The 21,757-nt window shown below is 37.5% G+C and overlaps 1 protein-coding gene across 7 annotated transcripts in view; it reads right to left on the bottom strand.

The window, feature by feature from the left end:
- LOC108971965 (calcium-transporting ATPase type 2C member 1) overlaps positions 1 to 21,757 on the bottom strand; it is a 110,032-nt gene that overhangs the window by 6,491 nt on the left and 81,784 nt on the right. For all 7 annotated transcript variants that reach the window (XM_018938333.1, XM_018938334.1, XM_018938337.1 and 4 more), the window contains one exon: positions 15,710 to 17,423. In XM_018938333.1, the coding sequence (XP_018793878.1) occupies positions 15,710 to 17,423 (1,714 nt within the window). The remainder of the gene's footprint in view (positions 1 to 15,709; positions 17,424 to 21,757) is intronic.

The raw sequence follows: 21,757 nt of genomic DNA, 5'->3' as shown, positions 1-21,757 counted from the left end.
GAAATTTTAAATGCAAAACCGCAGCACTTATCATTAACAGCAAACAAACAGGCAATTTGAGGGAATTAAATTAATTTTTTACGCACAATTAACTTGAATTGTCAGAAATGCGTCGTAAAAAAAAAAAAAATGAGCAAAGAATCTATAAACAGTAGACACGCGAAAATTGTTAACTGAGGTAAAAATGCGGGGTAGGAATTTTTTTAATTAAATAATATTATACTTGACGAAGCCGAAGAATTTTTGTCACAACAAAATTTCAAATAACTTTGCGAACAATATTTATTTTCAAGAAAAAKTCATATTTGCATGATTATCTTAATCGAAAGTTATGCTGAAACACTAGAAAAACTTTTAGAGGGTCGAAAATTGCGTCTTTACCAAGATTTTACCGACTTATATCAATTTAAAATCTCTGCCTAACTATAAATATCACTACCAATATTGAACCCACACGATTTTTCAACAAAACTTGCTGACTTGGGTAAATGTAAAAAAAGGTTGTGGACTTGGCTAAATTGAATCAAAAAATCAATGAACCCATATGATTTTTAGTTTGTCCATTGGTTTGTGATTTATATCTTTCGAGTGCAGCAACTTTTTTATTGCGAAAAAAAAATGAATAACAAGGAATGTCATAATATTCACGAATATTTGTGGTATAAAAAAGCTCTGTGCAAAGTGAGTGAGTGCACAGATGACTTTTCAATTGACCTGCTAAATACCTATGGAAACTCCTACAAATCATGCATCATCAGCATTCAATTTCAAATAATCAATTGCGCTGAGCTCTCTCCCAATAGCATTTATGTCACAACAAAACATAAATTAACTCTTTGCGTGTTGCTCCAGCAGTTTAATGATTTTAATTGTTTCCGCTACGTAGCCATCAACTTCATTTATGCAGCAATAATATTTCAGCAATTGAAATCGCAATTGCAAGTAAATTATGCAACAATTGGCTAGCGTGGCATTGTTGCTTGCGTGTGCCCTTTCGAGTGTGCCACAAATGCAGCTACATCATTTATTATTACAACTGTGCAACTGTGACTGCAACGCCTCCATATTGCGACAATAATCATTTTGGAGGACAACAAACAGCGGAATGGCAGAATGCAGCGCCGCCAGTACAATGAGCTATAGAATGAGTGAGTAATGCAATGTATTTGCAATGACAATTGCCTCAGCAAGGAAATGAGCATGAAAATCATAAATTCATATTTGCTTGTTGATTTATTTGCACAATATTGCGCAATTGGTAAGTTGCTGCGGAATTTCGCAATGAAACGTCAACAAATGAAAAATAAATATTTTTTGATTTTTTGAATAACACATAACCTCTAAACTCACAAGCCATGAAATGACTTAGCGTTGAGTAGAACATTAACAGGTTTTTTTGTAGTTGTATATGAGGTGATGGACATATCTCATATAAAAAATTGTAAAAATATAATTGGACTTTAAAGAGACAGACGGACAAACATGGCTAAGTCGACTCATTTTATCACGATGGGTGATTATATTAGCAAGGCGCTTGGGCCTTGCAGACGCAAGCAAAGTACAGGACTGCATCAAGTGGACCAAGTTAGCAGAAAGCAAAAAAAGGACTGTTGGAACGAATATGAAGATCTTCTAAAAAACTACGAGATTTTGGAGCGCAATACAAAGCGAGACTCCTGGAAAAACTTTTGTAGTGGATTTGAAAAGACCAACGAGGTGGCGAGACTTAGAAAACTTTCATCCAAAGGTCCCGCCTGGCCCAGTATAATTCGCAAAAGTAGCGAAGAGTGGTCAGACTACTGCCAGGACTCATTGGAAACCTAGTCAGTGTGCACTTTCCAAGCTGTAAGATTAACTGAGTTTCTGCGTTGATTTACCTAGACTTCAAGGAAATGAGGAGATAAGTAGTTGGCGTTATAGCTCTCTGGCATGATAGCTCTCTCGAAGTGAGCTTTCGAACTTCAGAGCAAGAATTGTGAATTTTGATGATGAAGGAGTATATATGTTCTCACGAGTTGTTGAGATAACTTATTTAAATCTTGCGTTGATTTAGAGACACATTTACTTATCTGTTCACAGGTTTTAAGGCCTATTATCGAACAATATTTTTTGAGGAAATTTAATTAGTATCCAGTTACGACGCCCAAAAATTAGATATTCATTTCTTACAAACTCTTTCTCAGCGAGCTACTTTAAACTAATTTCAAAACTTTAAAATCACTCCATTCACATTCGGAGACTAACTAAACTTCCTCAACAGCCAACTCCAATTTCAATTATGAAGACGTAAATGTGCTGAAGAAATCCTTGATAATCCTTTAACAATGCTGCCATCAACTGCAGTAGTTGAACGCATTGTATATTTTCCACTCAATAAATTTCGGAGTAAATTTTCGATTACAGTTAGAGATAGTGCAGAGCAAGTTAGTTGCAAGTAGAAGAGAAAACAGTGTGCTGCAAACAAATAAGCAAACGGCATTGTTGTTGCTGTGCGAAAGAGCCGAAAGGCGCAAGGACATTTGCATTAATTCGCGAATATAAACAATGAGCGCAACAGCGTGAGCGCACGCCGCGTGACGTGGAGCGGAAGTGTGACAGTTGTGCGTGCCGGAAGGGAAGCACTACTAAAGAAATTGCTGAAAATGAAAATACTGAATGAGCAAACAATGCAGGCAACAGCAGAAAATCAACTAATGATGATTATCATAATCTTCAAAATGACGAGAACGAATAGAGAAAAGGAAAACTTTTCAACGCTTTATTTGCAAGCGCTGTAAAAACAAAAAATTACTAAAAGGCAAATAATAATGGAAAAGAAAACAAGAAATGGTGGGAGCAAGGACGAAGCAAAGAGTTGAGGAATGGACGCTGAATAGAAAAGTGCGAAAAATTAAATGAAAAAATGAGGAAACAAACGAAGCGCGTAACTTTTGCTGCTGCGACTGATGGCAGGCGGATGACAAWAGCGAACGCCTGAGCGAGTGAGTGCTTGAATGAAGAAGCCAAAAATGCTGCAATCAGCGTAGGAATTAAGTGCGGTGTAAGAGGAAAGAGGCGCCTGCTGCAAAGCTGCTAAGTGMAACTTAAAAGTAAAAATCATAAAAAAAAAGTTGGAAATGAATAATTAGAAAGTGAAATTAAAAATGCGTTGRAAGTAATGAAAATTGCTCGCAGCAATAGCACACAATTGAGCGAAACTGCTTGGCACACACACACATAAACGAAATGTAGAAAGTTCTAATACACATTTGCTGTGCCAATTTTCTAAATTGCAATAAATATAATTAATTAAAGCAATAAAAACTTCTGGATTTCTATTATACGCGCACACTATTTGCGAAGCGAACACTGCACCGCGACACAACACCACCAATACACATATAATCACACACGTAATGAAGTACTCTACTTATTTGGATGCATTCAACTTCAAGGATACTGAATACAACACAGCAAAACTTTGACACAACAACAAGCGTAAACAAGCAAACGAACGCAGTCACAAAATAAACAAACAAACAGACGTGATGACAAAAAAGAAAATATGGCAGTAAAACTAGATGAGCGTAGAAGAAAGCGCTCTAGAGACGAAGGCCTGCCGCAGCTAGCTAGCAATAAGTTGCTGACGTTGAAGTGCAAAATGAAAGTATACTAAGAAATGCATAAAAAATAGCGCATACTGACAGAATAGTAGCAGGCAAAGTTTTAATTTTCTTTTACTTTTGTTAGGCACACTACAATACAGCAACTATAAGTGTTGCTTTAGAGACCAAGTACACTGTGAAAAATTTTTTTTATTTATTTATAATTTTTTAAAGTAATTTTGAGGTTTCACATTACTAAAATGAAATATAATTTTAAGTTTTACTACGAAAGAAAACAGTACAGTGAATGTTTTTTAGGTAACCTATATACCGGTTAAATACAAAGGATTCATCGCGGCTATAGGCTATAGTTTGTATGGCGGCCATAGGCTATAGTCAACAGATATGAATTATATATTGGCATATTATAACTTTGCTTTAGAAAACACTTCATGCCGAATTTCGTGAAGATATCTCGAAAAATAAAAAAAGTTTCCTATAAAGAAAAAGTTCAGTTTGTGTGACAGCTATATGGCAGATGATGATCAGAACAATTTTTCGGGAGATTGTAGCGTATATTAAGMCTAAAATCTGTCACAAATTTCATGAAGATATATTATGAAATAAAAGAGTTTTCCATATAAGGTCTTGATATTTCTGGGTCAGTTTACATGACAGCAATATGTTTCAGTAATCCGATCTGACTATTATRTTCAGAGAATATAGAACTGTCTTGAATAGAAATCTGCGCCGAATTTCGTGAAGATATCTTCGTATACAAWAAAGTTTTCCCTACAAGGACTCGATTTTAATCGGCCAATTTGTATGACCGCTAYATGCTTTAGTCATCCGAACTGGACAATTACTTGGAAGATTGTAGCGTTGGGTAGGAWTAAAATCTGTTATAGATTTCATGAAGATATATTCTCAACTAAAAGAGTTTTCCATACAAGCACTTGATTTTGATCGATCAGTTTGTATGGCAGCTATATGTACTAGAAGACCGATTTTATTAATATCTTAGGAAAATATGTAATTTTGTTGGATAAAACTCTGTACCGATTTTCATAAATGTATCTTCTCAAATAAAAGAGTTTTCCATACAAGCACTTGATTTTTATCAAGCAGTTTGTATGGTAGCTACATGCTATAGTGATCCGATATTGGCGGTTCCAACATATTATATTAGCAGCGTCTTGAGGAGAAAAGGACGTGTGCAAGATTTCAGGTTGATATCTCAAGAAAATCTCTGGCAATTTCGGTAAACAGTTTGATAGCTGTGYCCCTGCCTCTACTCCAGCACTTCACAAGCAGCGCACGAAAATGTTAGCAATCWGTCGAAGGTTAAAGCTTTATGAATCCGAGTTGATAACGTAAACTTCAATTATATTTACAAGTGTTTTTGCTTTAGATCTTGTTTGTAGATATGCAACGACATATTTCATTTTTAATTTGCCAAGCATGTACACGGCGCACAATGAAGCTTTCATTTATAATAAATATATATGAGTATAGAATGGTTATAAAGCATTGCTGTAGACTGCAGTGCCAATTTTATTTACAACATGACTTTCAAAGCACACATATACATATACATACCACCATTTGCCACCCACAAATATTTGCGCAAGCAACAAGATATACAACAAAAATTACAACAAGCAAGAACTACTCCACATTTGCTACAATAACAATAACAACAAATTGTGGTAGCATTGAAGAATGTTTAGGAAAAAGTAATTAAAATGCAARCCTGCACTTCAGGGCGGGTGCGAGGGCGAGTTAGCAGCGCAATRATAAAACGAAAATGCGCAAAACAGGCAGCAATTAAAGCTCGCAGCGGCGGCGAAGAACAAAGCGAATAACCAGCAAGACGAAGACGACGTGTTAATCACATGACAAAACAATACACAATGCACAAGACACCGTAGACGCCGTAGACACTGGCACTGGCAATGAATGCRGCGAACGCAATAGAGACATAACAAATGCCAGAKGTAGCCCAGCGCAAATAAATGGCAAACAAAAGGTGGCATTTGAAGCAAATAGAGTGGCAAACTATGGGGGCATGGAGAGATAAGCGCTGGGCAAGAGAATRAATTGCTGAAGGATGCRACAGCGACGGAGAGGACTAGGTGTGATAGAAGTAAGCTGGCAGTGCTTCAGATAAGGTGGCAGTGCTTSAGGTAAGCTGGTAGTGCTGGCGGTAAGCAATTGCACGTTGACGCTGCCGACACTGCGTTGACACTGACTTGTGTCTTCCCGACGCGRCAGGCAAGCAATGCCACTAAATTATGCCACTGTGACAGGCTACACAGGCTACAAGTTGTTGCACGCAGCTGGGGTGTGGTAGACGATAAGTTTACCAGGCTTAATTGTTATGCCACTGGGGAAAATGCGTTCTATCAAGTGGTTTTAATGAGAGCGAGAAGGTAATTCGGCCATAGMTTTGTAAATTCAGCAAATTTGGCGTACGAAGTTTCGAGTGCTAAGTAGAAAATACAATTTACGTGCGGAATTTAAACGAGTTGTGATTTTAATTTTAGCAAGTGTAGTGGTTTTAAGTCTCATTTTAACTACTCATTTTAACTCTGCGCATATCGTATTATTATATCTTAAATTTCTTATAAACCGGGCGAGAATTACAGGTGAGTGAAAAAAGGCAGCGAAGATATTTTATTAAATTGTAGAGAACTCACCTTCATTGATTTTAGAAGATTTTGTTTATTCACACGGACTCTAACAGTTGCAGGGTTTAGAAAAAATAGAAGACTGTAGAAGTATTTCAAACCGTGAACYTTGGCAGAAGTCTTTCCACAACAAAAGATATGATAAATATATGAAATGAAAAATTCTTAAAATTCTTAGAATTGTAACCGCTACCTATCTTGCCTCTTGGCGATCTCATTCATTCAACTCCATTCTTTCCATCCGACGGCCTCTCTTCACATACGCGCACTAGTCCCTCAGTTTACGAGATATCGGTCTGAAATTTGGCACATATCTTTTTCTCTTCAAGAACGTCCTCACTTGTCGAAACCGCCGAAATCGRAGTTAAAACATCTGAATCAAACGCTTCTATGGAAAGCTTTTTTATTTGGAGAGATATCATAAAGTATGGATATAAAGTATTCCCCAAAACAACGGTGTAAGCTCTCAAGAATGTTTTAGATCGGTTCACTATAGCATAGAGATGCGATACGAATTGAAAGATACGAATCAAGCCAAAGTAGGGAAAGCATTTTAATTTGAAAAGTTATCTTTACCAAATTTGGTAAGGGGTTATTATCCAARCCAATGCTGCAATCTCCAAAGAAATTGTTCAGGTCGATTGACTATAAMATATAGGTACCATATAGACTAAGCGATCGGGATAAAGTGCTWMTATGGAAAACTATTTTATTTCGCGAGATATCTTCAACAAGTTTGGCATGAATTATTGTCCAAAGCAACTGTGTGATCTCCGAAGAAATTGTTCAAATCGGATCACTATAGCATTATATCTGCCATATAAACTGACCCAAAAAAATCAAATCTAAGGGATCTTTTGTACTTATAAAGCATATTATAGCTTCGGCGCAAAAGAGGTAACGCGTTTTTTTATTTTTCCTTTCAGTTATGTTATTTTACTTCTCTTATCCAAAGCGTTTCATTGTATTATACTACGGTGTTATTTTGCTATCAATGTCTATTAAGATGGAAAACACTTTTTTTTAATACAAAGCACACTTCTCACAGGCGCTATTATGCAATAAGCTAAGCTCTGAATACCAGAATATATACAGTTTTCTGCACACTCAGGATACCTGGCATATTAACTTTGGCACAAGCAACTAGTTGCCACACACACAAATTATTTCGAGATTAAAGCGCATAAAGGTGCATTAAGTTAATTTAAGAGCATATGCACGCCAGCAACTTCATCAAGGCACTGCACAAAATTTTCAAAGTACACACATACATACATATGTATACTCGTATACACATAAACAATCAAGGAGTACGGTGCGCGCAGCCGAGTGCAAATTTCAAGCGGAAATCAGAAATTATAAATGGGATATCCAAATGCAGAGCAGGAAGTGAAGCAGTTATACGCATGCATATATGTGCTTGTGTGCATATGTGTGGATTTGTACCACCTTTACCATTAACTTTTGGCTTTTGCGTAGCTTGCACCGCAGACGCTGTGGACGCTGTGGCAAGAAAGCAAATGCAACMGAGAACTTGGCAGGCTAAAAGCTGCGAATTTACCAAAACAAGCAGCAGCATGAAAGCAAAAACTTGTGGGAAGGACATATGCACGCACACATAAACAAATATTAGTTGCATTAAGCAACTACAACAATAACCATAAGCAACATTTTGCGCTAGTATATACTACTTAGCTTGCAAGCAACGTTGACGCATACAACTTGTGCTTAACTAAGTTTGAGCAACAAAAACCGAAGTATCTTGCCATAAGGAGAATTGCACAAGCAACGGGAAAACTGTCAACAACAATTTGGCAAATGCAAAAGTTGCAAGTTAGTATATTTGTGTATATTTTGAGTGCATTTGTTTTTGTTGCGTATCTATATTTTTACTTTTCGCATGTGAAAGTTTTCAGCGAGATGTGCGCCTGCTTTCTGCACGCARGCAAGCTTCTTAAAGTCTACTGGCACTGTGCTGCGTCACAAGCCGGCTTGTAGGTAAGCCAGCCAACGCTGTTGTTTAATTCTAAAGCAGTGGTGGCAACAAAGCCGTAATAAACCAAAACAAAGAAATAAAAGTGGAAGAGACAGCGCTTTGTCGCTGATAACTTGCATTCTTGCGCCACTCTTTCTGCTATATTTATGCCTTTCGTTGCGCGCACTGCTGCTGCAGCAACGCCGCCGCTTGTTTTAGTAATCCACAACGAAATTGACTTTTCCACTTTTCTGCGCCGCCAAACTCGGTAATTTATTTGCAGCTTGTTTATCAAAGCTGCACTCAACTTTACGCTGCTGTCACCTAATGCTGGGAAGCGCGGTGAGGCGACTACTGCTTGCATATAGCATGCTTTTAGGCGCTGCAGCCTGTTTATGCATGCAATCGGTGCAAGTTAAGAAGAACTTTTACGTTTTTGCATGTGAAACATGMATTTGGCTTTGCCATGCGATTTATTGAATGCATTTCTATTTCTGCTCGGCGCTGGCAAGCCGCTTTGCTATTGAATTATTATGCAGCACACATATACACACGTCATTTGTGTTAACGTAAGCAACGTAATTTATGCAATTGTGAATTATTGTAAAGGCATGCCCATACATATGTACATATGTATGTATGTGTGCTCAATACATATGTAAATGTTTATTCTGTGCCGCAAATCGCATGTGGCGTGGTAACATCTTCTCGCTTTGCGGCTTTGTCGTCGCTGCTTGCGGTTGCTGCCGTGCATTATTTCTAGTTTTAGTGGCTATTACGCTTGCCAGTCACATAATGTGGTTTCATACGTACGCCGAGGCAAAAGTTTGTGCAAATAAAGAGACAAATATATTCTCGAGCCATAAACCCAAAGCCAGCCTAGTGTAAGTGGCTACAGGGTGCATAGGCTTGTGTGGCACGAAAAAAAAAATACTATGGGCTGACATTTTTTAGAATTTTGGTTAATTGGTTGTTAATATTTATTGACTAGTATTTTTTTATAAATGGTAACCCTGCCTTAAATTTTTTAGATAATATYAGTATAATATCCAGAAAAAATTGGTTTTAGGAATATTTTTTGTAATGTTGGTGTTTAATGTATACATATATCTTGTTTTTTTCTTTTAAATGGCAACCATGCCTTAACATCTTTTATATTATATAAGTCTAATATTCAGAAGAAAATAGTTTTAGAATTTTTTTTTTATAATTGTTCACATTTAGTCTATATACATATGTAAATATTTATAATATTTTTGTTATATAAATGGCAACCCTGCACTGAATTTTTTAGATAATATAAATCGAAAATTAAAAAAAAAATTTTTTTGGGATAGTAATTTTAAAATAGAAAATAAAATTAATTTTTTCAAATTCCTTTAGTATATATTTTATTTTTTTAAATKACAACTCTGCCCTAAACTGAACAAATTGTTGTAATTTAGGCAGTATAAAATAACTTTAAACCACCATGTAGTGAATACAAAGGGATTAAAGCTTTCAATTTATAATTTTAAAGTGGCAACCCTACAACTAATTTTACATACATATATATATMWAATATCACGAAAATATTAAAAAGTATATTACAGTAACAAAAAAAATATTATATTTTATAAAGAACTGTATGTGAATTACGATTTCTGTACTATAGAWTAAAAAATAGATAAATGGCAACTTTGCTATAATATTTTCAGAAATACAGTATTTTAGTAAGTCAATATTTCGAAAAACTTTACTGTAGGGCTCGTCGAAGTCATAATAACCTCCCCAGGCGTAGTTTTTCTACCATAAAACGTTACAAAAGTACTGAGTTTTTGWTGGTTCTGACAAAAGGAACAATTTCTTGGACTGAATTTAAAAACCCGAATCTACATGCGAAACATAGTTAATATCAGTTTCATTTGACACACTTATTTCTTTAAAAATTTCTCTCAACTACAACCCTAAAAGTTACTCACTCATACCTTAAACTATAATATATGTATATTTTGACAACTACCAATTAGCATCACTACACATGAATCTCTCACCCTGTACATAACTAAGCTTGCAAAATCGTTAACATTCAGCACGTAATCAGTGCACACGATGACATTTTGGGTGATAAAATTCTACTATCTGCCTATAACATATTATACATTGAGGCACCAAAGCTCTGTAAGCATGACTGTGGTTTGTGTAACCGGCAAGAGCCAGCGTATTATGTCTAGTTCATCGCATACGCCTGCTCCATTTTGGTAGTGGTGAAAGTTCATAGTAAATTTCATAGATTTCACAGTCGGTTTTAGGTTGCGAATTTATGCCTGTGCGGGTCATTTCATTAGAGGCCAATCTAAATATAAACTTGTATATAGGTATTTATATGAGCTCAGCAGCATATACAAGCAATTATAGTTATTTGGTGACTTTGGYTGGAGCAGCTAGTTAATGACGTCAATTAAAATTGATTAATGTTTTGAGGAGATAAAATAATAACCGACATGTAACCGTTGAAGTCGAAAGGCAGATAACGGCGCGGTTTGCAAGGGGAGTGTATGAATTTCGATGATGGTTAGATGGTTGAAGTGGTTAAAGTGAATTCGTGACATTTTGCGTTATACAATGAAAGAATTGTAGCAATATATCAGAGCTACAAACAAACGGAAGTTGAAAGTAACATCAAAGTTAAGAGAAATTATTTAAAAATTTTATTTTTCCAAAGGTATGTGATACCTTGTTTAATGTTCTAAGGTTAGATCAGTCAATCAGATCAGTGTAGGTTCAAAAAAAATTATACTTTAAAACTATCATGTCCTAAAAATATTATTTAATGAGTAAAAAATAAATAACCTCTAAAAAATGAAGCTGCTACCAATTGAGTTCATGTGAAATTGATGAAGAAGTGTTATGGTCTTAACCCCAAAGGAAAGATTTCTCTCATTTCCCTTTCAACTTTTTTTACTTGAACATGTTTGAAGAGTAACTCAAATTTCAGTACACTTCGTTTGATACTACAAGGTATGAAGCTTAGCTTAAATATCCACTACTTTGAAAAGCTAATTTTTAGCTTACAAAGCACAAARCATTATGGGAGCATGAGCCTTTCATAAGGTAGCTAAACTTTTTTTGAAGAAACTCAATGTGGCAAAAATGGTTTCCTAAAGGGATAAATTTTAGCACACTTTATTTAATTTCATAAGGTATTAAACCCGGCTACAAGTATAACGGCGTAACGAAGTYTTTAAGCTTTCAAAAGTGGTCTAAGGTTTCCTTGAAGGAAACATGAAGATTCTTACTTTCATAGGCTTTCAAAAGTGGTTCACGGTTTCCTTGAAGGACCTCAATATTGCAATAATGGTTTTCAAACGAGGATCATAGGTGACTCAGAAGTATCATGGCTTATGTTATATAACAACCGAAACCTTTAAAACTGTCTGTTGCAATTGTATTTAGCTCCAACATGAAATCAAACGTATACCCAAGAGATTATGAGAAAAACTGCTGTTTAAAMAAACGACTCTGAAATATTTGGTCGGATAATAGTTAAGTCTAAAGTCTTTGCGGGCAATAACGCTTCGATTCAGGCCTTGGCGAAAAGCATCACACGTGCCAATCGCCAGTTGCCAGTCGAATCGCTCGAACGTTCATCGAAAATTGGACTTAAGGGATGGACCATCTGAGACGTAGCCAACAAAGTTAACGTTAATTTTTGTTTTTCTTGAATTGCTACCACCAAATGAAGCTAATAGTCAACCAAACTGTTTCTTAGAAACCAAAATCATAAATTTGATCATTTTAATGGAAATTTCAGCAAATTAATGACGTTGCTCAAAAACACATTAACGAAAATTTAAGCAAATTAAAYAGCAATTGGCAGCTTGAAAATGCACAAAATTGTTGGAGAAAGAGAAAATGGAATTTCGAAAATTTAAAGCGCCACACAAATAAATGAGACAAAGCGGGCAGCCAGCGATGGTAGGACACTTGTTAAAATGCTAGGACTTGAGAGGAAACGTTGGGACAGTGGGTGCAGCAGATTGCAAACAAGACAGCACAACGAAGGAATGAAGAGGCTCTACTAAGTTACATAGCATAAATACATATATATGTGTGAGTGTGTTTGTGTACTTAGTTTATAGGACGACTTGACATTGTGAAAATTGTGAAAACGTAGTCGAGTGTCAAGCCAAAGTTTAATGGTCTGCTATAATTCATTTCGCTATGGCTACAATCATGGATTCAAATATACGTACATATATGCAGTGAAATGAAGTTTAAAGCCTGCGCTAACATCATGTAAGCACATACATATGCAGGGTTGGCTCGAAGGAAAACTATTTGTCTGTAGGTTGTTTGTGCTCGATGCCGTGCCTGTGGTCGTAGGTAACGATTTTGATATATGCCATACTTGCGGCTATTAAGTGGAGGTTATGTCTGACTCCTTTCTCGGTTAATTAATTCAAACCACTAACAGMGTTGCAACGAACAGAGAGAAACTTGAGTATACAAGGTGAATATCTGTGCTCACATGTCTATGTATGGGTATGTACATAGATTAAAGCATTATAAGCGCTGGCAGCTTTATATTCAGCAAATAAARCGATCAAATCATACAAATGAGCTTCAGCAACCAATAACCGTATGGGATGTGAGGAGCAARACGTGGWCGCTGCTTATCTAACAACCTTTCAWCTATGAAAAATGATGAGAATAAAAATGAGCATGAAACGTGCTTAAACACAAAACGATAAACGAGCAGGAAACAATAAAAAATCAATGAGCTAGAAATTCATGAAGAAAGAAATGAAAATAGCAATGTAATTAGTGCTGTTACTAGAAAAGCTGTGATAGAGAGAAACGATAAAAAATATATGAAGATAAAGAGATGGAGAAATTATTGTTTCAAAATACAAATATTCTACTTCTTAGTAGCAGCGATTTTCATTTAACTCGACGAAGTAGTTTTTAAACAATAAAATTCAATATGCGTAGCATACATTTAGGCGAAAATATATATTAAACTCCATTTTGGTGTAATTTGTAACTTTTCCACAACTTTCTTTACAGTTACTTAACTGTTAACACACCACTGATGTATTCTGCTAACTTTTTTTACGCTGCAATTTTTTTAGTGAGTCAAGTGGTGCTTGTTTAGTGTAAGGTCGAGGCTAACTCTTTTGCATTACTAGGTAACTAAAGAGAATCAAARGTATTGTAGAAATATTCTTCTGTCAGCACACAGTTAATTGGTCACTCATTGGTCGTGGGTCATTTTCGGTTAGTCCATAGCAATATTCGGTTAAATATTTGGTTAGACAAATTATTTTCTGCGAAATTTGTTGCACTGCATCGTCGTCTGCTTTGTCAAATGCGGAGAAAATTTAAACAAAAACAAGTAAAAACAGTACTTTGGTTGCACTGGAGCAATAATACTTGTATATGAGTATAACTAAAGTTGAAAACGTGATCGGTCAACGGTCACTTTGTATAACAGCTACGGCTTGTACGACATGTACCGCTTCTACCGTTATCTTGGACAATAAATATGCCAAATTTATTTGAAGATATCTTGTGAAATAAAAAACTTTTCGTTACACAGTACAGATTTTGATAGACCAGTTTGTATGGCAGCTATATGTAATAGTAGTTCTTTTAAGAAAGTAGTTCTTTTAAGAAAATATATTCGGAGATTATAGAGTAGTTGGAAATAGTAATCTATGCCGAATTTCGTGAAGATATCTTCTCAAATAAACAAGTTTTCCATATAAGGACTTGATTTTTATAGAAGAGTTTGTATGACAGCTATATGCTATAGTAGTACGATCTGAATAATTTCCGCGGAGATTATACAGTTATGTTGTACAATAATTCATACTAAATTTCGCGTAGATATCTCTTCAAATAAAAAAGTTTGCCATACAAGGACTGGATTTTGATCAACCAGYTTGTATGGTAGCTATATGCTACAGTGTTTTGTTATCTGCGATGCCGACAAATTAGTAGTTCTTTAGTGAGAAGCGGTCATTTACAAATTTTCAGATCAATATCTCCGAAACTGCACGTACATATATACAGACATAATTGCAAGATTCATTTCCCATATGCTCATACGATTTCATACACTGCTGCATCAGTATCTTTACTTTTCCACTCATTTCACTTAATTGTGCATCGCCACAGTCCTCCATTATGACATTTCCTGCTGTCATTCATTGGTCCGAACGCCGAAGCACAGTTGTCTTCACATGAAATTCCTTTTACGTTGCTTTCCTTGCGCATCGCGTGGCTTCGTTACTTGCGCTCACGTTTGCTAGTCCATTTCTTTCATTACATACTTCACTATTGGCAACATGGCACAAGTGGCCCTTTAAGTTGTTATTTGCTACCACCCTACCACTTGCGCCGCATGCTACACAGTCTCTTTCACGCTACACACTCTCCTCTCTATCCAACACATTTTTCTAAAGCTGCAATTACCACACGCCCCTTAACCTAATTTCATAACAATTGTATTCCGCATATCTACCGCCGACGCTCGCTCTCATATACCGTTACATTTGCATCCGCGCAACCTACTACCTTGTGCCGAGTTCCCAGTCGCATGCCAAACATGGTTAATTAATTTCTTGGTATACCCAAGCGCTTTAGCGCGTCAACAGTGAATACACAAAAATGCATTTAATCTGCTCGAGACTCAGCTCGATAGTTAGAGCTTTCAGCAACACGGCGTACCCACACATCCACCACTTTCATACAAGCCAAAGCAAGAGCCGAGAATGAGTGTGATTTACTCAATAGCAGTAACGGTTACAGAGCAGGGTGCCCAAATTCTACAGTTTCGAGTGGAGAGACACTTGAAGAACTAAAGTTCGGCACGAATGGACGCCTGCCTTCTACAAATTTGGCTACATCAATTTGGCTGAAAGGAAATTCATTGCACACAAGTGCCGGCTGCACGAGTCAGCACAGGTCCACACGACATACACAACTTTATATATACATATATGTTACTGCCGGAATTTGTGGCGCAAATTGCAGCCTTAATGATTTTGGTGACGTTATGGTTACTTACGAAGTGCTTGTCGTCGGTTTCAACGACTTTGGCGCTGCTGATAAATCACAGTTTACTCAACAACGCAAATTTGTTTGCCTACTTTTCGGCGCAAGACCTTACGCAAGCCGGTATAATTGCATGAGTTGAGCCAAAAGTTGTAAAGGAAGATTTTGTTTTTTTGGGGTGGGGGGTGCGAAATTCGGAAGGACCGACAGCATATGAAAATTGCAAAAKAAGCAATAGCAAGAAATGGTTAATTAAAAGTGTCTGCAATACAACGACATGCCATTTAAAAATCTGCTTTGCGGCAGGTTTCAATGGCAACCACAACTTGGTCACCCAGAAACTCGGAAATCAAGTATAACTGGTAGGAAATAAGGGTTTGATATAATTTTTGAAACAAAAACTAAATCATTCGACTCACCGATCGCCATGGCCGTCTCCTGCGCATCGCCCGTGACCATCTTGACGCGCACGCCGCTCTGCATCAGCATCTCAATGGATTCGCGTACCAATGGACGCGGCGGATCGGTTATACCCACCAGGCCACAGTAGATGAGATCCTGCAGGCTGCGTCCTTTCGCCAGCGCCAGCACACGCAAGCCCTTGCGGCCGATTTCGTAGGCCTCCGCCAGGAATTCCGCCTCATTTTGCTTTGTCAACGGCACCGTTTGTGTGCCGAACATGTATTTCGTGCATTGCGGCAATAGCATTTCCAACGCRCCTTTGGCAAAGAAGATTTCCTCTTTGTTATTGTTGTATTTGTGTATGCACTTGACAGCCATCATTTTCTGTTCGGATGAGAATGGATACTCCTGTATGCGCACATAGTTCTCGGCGGTGGCGTACATGCCATTCTTCATGGCGACAGCGATGAGTGCGCCCTCTGTCGGCTGGCCGAGCAATGTGCCGTTCTGTATGTAAGCATTATTGCAGACAGCGCCGATTTCTAACAAGTTCGTTATGTTTGCTTTGGCCATTTCGACGTTGTTGCAATTGCGTATATGTATCTCGCCTTGATCATTATAGCCAGCGCCGGTGACATCGGCCATGTAGCCGTCAGATGTRATGATAACTGTCGCTGTCATTTCGTTCTTCGTCAAAGTGCCCGTTTTGTCCGAGCAAATGACATTCACGCAACCGAGCGTCTCCACGGTTGGCAATTTCTTCACAATCGCATTTCGTTTGGCCATGCGCATGACACCGAGTGCCAGCGTCACRGTGACCACAATGGGTAGGCCTTCGGGTATTGCGGCGACAGCCAAAGAAACGCTGATATTGAACATTTCGGTTAGCGGTTTGCCTTGTAGCCAMCCCAAMAGCATAATTACGCCAATGATGAGGAACGAATAGAAACTTAGCTGTGCGCCGAGTATGTCCATCGATTTCTGCAACGGTGTCTTCGGCGCTTCTTCAGCTTGCATCATTTTGAAWACTTCACCGAACTCACTGCGCTCACCAGTGCTCACTACAACACCCTTGCCATTGCCGCAGCGCACCAATGTGCCCATAAAGGCGACATTTTTCATATTTGTATGATCCTTATTGGTGGTGCTGCTCAGTATGAGCTCGGTGCTCTTGCGCGCCGGTTCCGTTTCGCCCGTGAAGCTTGACTCATCGATCGACAGATCGATGGCATCGAAGAGCCGCACATCGGCGGGGACACGATCGCCTACATTCAAGTACACCACATCGCCGGGCACTAGCTCACGCGCCAAAAACGTGTCGAGTCGTCCTTCGCGCAGACAATGGCACTCGGGTGGCACCAGCTTCTTCAACTCCTCCAAACTCTTCTCCGAACGGTATTCTTGTATGAAAGCGACCGTTACCACTATGATGATGGCTATCGTTATGCTCACAGCATCGTCATACTGTTTCATAATCACCGAAACTAGCGCGCTGCCCAACAGCAGCAGTATAAGTGGATTCTTAAACTGTTCAATGTATTTCTTCCATGTAGGATCCTCCTCGTTCACATTCAACTCATTGTGTCCGATAATTTTTGCACGATACTTTGCCTCGGTCCATTTGAGACCGGTACGCGTGTCGACCTGTAGACGGCCGGCCACTTCGGAGGCGCTGTACGTCGATGACTCGGACGTTGTCAGCAACATTTCGGGCGTTAGGGTTGAACCCGTCTGGAAAGAGTGAAGAGACAAAAGCGACTTTAGTATTGTTAAGTTTTTTTTTTTTTGTTTTTTGTTTTCGAGAAACATAAGTTTAGAAATAAAAGCATAAATGTTCAAAAGCCGAGCTTTTCATAGCTTAGCTGACTGAAAATTATGAGTATTATTATGTAGAACCTCCAAATGTGATCTRGTGACTGAAGCTCAGCSCATACTGAAATTATGATGGGAACACTTTTCCAGCCTGCTGAATGGCAATGAAAGCTTAACGCCAGGACATGATGAATCCGATGGAGCATACGTTCCATTGAAGAAGGAGTTGGCTAYATTTGGAATTTATAATTGGCGCCAAAGAGCGAAAARGAATAACGACTGGCGGGCTGTTGTAAACTCGGCCATAACCGCGTAGGCGGTGTCTACGCCAATAAAGCAGAAGAAGAAGTAGTAATAACAGCTGAGAGTTTGGAATTTCATATACGCATGAAGAACAAAAATAGTATAATCAGAAACACGAACATTAAGACTAGTAAAATAATAATGAATAATGCATTATTTCCTKAAATAACCCATACTTTGCATATTTATAGAATATTTTGCCAATTTTCCCTCRCTATCAGCTAAATAATCTAGAGACCTTTCACCCATTTTTCCAATTACTCGCTTCCACTTGCAAGTAACCTCAATCACCTTTTGTTAGCGCTCGTAATCTCCTCAACCAAACTTATTGATTTAATCTGCTACAAGCAACAAAAACAACACGCCCAAAGCAACAACAACTCATGCAAAGCAACTGCGGAACCCAATATGCTGGGCGACTCATCTAACATGTCGAATCAGAGGAGAATCTCTTAGAAATATTAAAAACTTGCACATGTGTATGTATGTATTTCGCTGAATTTCAATATTCATTGCATCCCATGAAATGTTATATTGCAAATTTGTTGTGAGTATGTATGTTTGTATGTAWAGGTATGTTGTTAAGCAATTTCCAGTCACGTTTCTCTACAATGACATCAACAACTGTCGAACCGTTGTAGCTTATCAGTGYTGGCTCGTACCAACTAAATTTTGATGAGACTGATGAGGCCGGGTGGACGGACAAATCACATATGTGCATATGTAAAGGTATATGTATACGAATGAGTAGATTTAAATAACACATTTTATTTTGTCTCTACAAGTACACGCGCTTAAATCTAAAGGTAAGCGCATGGAGATCTAATAAATATACGCGCATATATATTTATATATTCCAAATAAAATTTGATATTTAAATCTACTCATTCGTTCAATATAAATGTGAGTATGTTCGTTTGCCAAACGAACTAATCGAACTGATATGCATATGTTGCCAGCATCACTTACAAATGAACGTCAAGTGCAACTGACAAATGATTGTAACCGTGTGTCGTCCCCGTTGCCCACCAGCTGGCATATCAGTCAGTCACCGACTGCCATTAGCTGCTGGCTGCAGATCTGAGATAGCCGGGTGGGTGGCCAACTGGGTGKGTTGTCAGGTTGACTCGTTGTCGGGATGGACATGACAGCTGCATGTCAACGCGGCGGTGAGATGTATTGTACAAGTTAAAATCACGAAGGCAATGGTGAGCGGGGAGATGATGTTGCTGCTAATAATGATGTTGGMAAATTAGCTAGCGAAGACAAGAATAGATAGAATACACATATATTAGTTTGTCAAAAAAGTCTTGCGGTATTTTTATTGATGACTCATGTCCAGCTCTTAACCGATGCTACGGCTGCTACTATGCTGGTCTCTTTCGACCAATTCAGCGACTTTAACGCAATTTTCGGCGACAAGCCTTCCGGAGCGTGGCGCATCTTCGACCACCTCTACACCAGAACGAAAACTTTGAAACCATCGTTGTGCGGTGAAAATGGAAACTGTATCGGGTCCATAAACTGCACAAATTTGATTGGCGGCTTGAGATGCATTTTTGCCTTTATCGTAGTAGTACCGTAAAATATGCCGTATTTTCTCYTTATTTTGCTCCATGTTTGCGACGCTATAACTCACGCACGATTTAAAAGAAACGACAATCAATCAAACACGCATTAGCGCGTGAAACGAGCTTTCCAACAAGGTATAGCATGACCCGACGCGACGAATAAAAGTTGAACTACGCGCTCTCAGCGCCAACTAGCGAAAATACCGCAAGACTTTTTTGACAAACTAAYATATTTTAYATTTCCACGGTGTGTGGGTGCATACTTCTTTGCAATGCTTTATGTATCGTTTGGAGAAGCTTTGAGTGAAAGCGAACCACTTGGAAACGTCATATGAAAGAGAATGATAGCTAATGTCTGATGATTTTAAATTAGAGTGGTCCTAAAAAATTTAAAGAAAAAAAATTTAAATAAAAAATTAAAATTAAAAAAGTCAGATAGTCAATAATCCGTGTAAAGTCGTGAGAATATCTCAACAAATAAAAAAGTTTTCCATACAAGAACTTGATTCTGATCGTTCAGTTTGTATATAGATATATGYTGTAGTGGTCCGATTTGAACATTCTCCTTGGAGTTTGTAGCACTGCCTTTGAAAATAATCCGTATTAAATTTCGTGAAGGTATATTTTCGAATAAAAAAATTTTCCATACAAGAACTTGATTTTGATCGTTCAGTTTGTATGTYAGCTATATRTTAAAGTGGTCTGATAATGACGGTTCCAACAAATAAGCAGCTTATTGGGGCAAAAAACATTCCGATCGATGTCTCATAAATTTAGTGACTGGTTCGCTTATTATGGTCATTTAAGAACCACCCTTCCTTGGTCATTTAAATATGCTTTATTACCTGCCACAGCAGCATGCAGCATGYAACTTGTGGTGTGCTCTACCATCTGTGTTCGTTTTACTAATTAAGTTTTAGCTAGTTAAGCGGTAAATWGGAAAAGGTGGCAGCATAAAAAATACCGTATGTGGTGGCATAAGCAGATAAAGGGCTTAGTTACTATATACGTATGCAATGAAAAAGCAGAGAAGACCGCTTCAAGCTGCTGCAATTTTGTTTCAATAGAGAATTCAAGATTCTCGCAACTTTAAAAACAATATAATTRTCAGCCATAAATATATTTCCAACGAATTTTGCATTAAATGTATAATTACAAAGGGAATCCCCCACTTGGCAACAACAATAAATCATTAATAAAATATCCGTATCTTTTGCATTCAAGTGAGTATTTTCGTAGAAAATGGCTTCCTATTACACCCGTTTCTAGCTAAATGGCCACCGCTGTCGCAAGTGTATGGCTGCTACACGTGTTGCATGTTTAATTATCACGCTGCTGACATAGAAAATTTGCATATTTGTGCTGCAAGCGCTGTTTAATTAATTACAAAGTAGTGATTAATTTATTGGCGAGAGCTAAATGAGAGGAGAGAGTCTCATTACTAGTGAACATAGAAAAATTCGTAAAAAACAAAAAGCAAATATGCAACAACTTTGTAGCATATATGGAATACAGTAATATGGATGGTAATTGGGTTATAAAAATTCCAACAAAATGTAGTTCATACTCATTTACATATTCGCTGAAATGAATGTAACAAGGTACAAGGTATTTATCTAAAAGTAGGCCCTATTGCAAAACTGGTTACCTGTAAGTCGGTAATAATCAAACCATGTAGTATTTTTCCTATAATAATACTGCAAATTTTCTGATAAAATAAAAACCGGAAAGCAAAATCATAAAACCAAAAAAAAAAAACAAATCACAAATCACTATCAAATCAGGTTTTTCAAGAACGTGATTTACAAGATCACAAACTAAGTTCTAAGCCGTGCTAATGCTAGTTGTATGCACGTATGTATACAGTGACAGTTGTAAGATTTCTGCTGATATGTAAATGTATGTGTGTAAAAGTAATTGCGGATTAACAGCAGCTGATCATTGACGTGTAAAATTTCCAGCTAAAATTGCATAAGAAAATAGCAACACGARCGGTAGCTATTTGGTTGCACGTACGTGCATGTATGTGTGCATGAATGCATGATTAGTGATAAGCTTGAATGGAAATCGCAGCAATACAAAATAGGTATGCAAATTCTGATAGCTACTAGCGTTTAAATGACTGSCATTTGATATAACTTTTAGTCGGATTTTATACGATACATGTGGGCWATATGTATGTATGCAGATRTACATATATGCAACATTTTAATTTCGCAAGTGGTATTATTTAAGACATCGCTACAATCACTAAAGAAATTGTGCTTATCGAACAACTAYMGCAAATAGCTGTCATACAAATTGMCCGATCAAACTYATGTCCTTATATGGAAACCTTTTTTGTTTTATAAGATAATTTCACGAAATTTGGCATGTATG

This window comes from Bactrocera latifrons, unplaced genomic scaffold (assembly GCF_001853355.1).
Source record: "Bactrocera latifrons isolate USDA-ARS-PBARC rearing strain unplaced genomic scaffold, ASM185335v1 scaffold_37, whole genome shotgun sequence".
Classification (NCBI taxonomy): domain Eukaryota; kingdom Metazoa; phylum Arthropoda; class Insecta; order Diptera; family Tephritidae; genus Bactrocera; species Bactrocera latifrons.
Note: the sequence above shows the minus strand (reverse complement) of the source record. Positions and strands in the feature narration are given on the sequence as shown.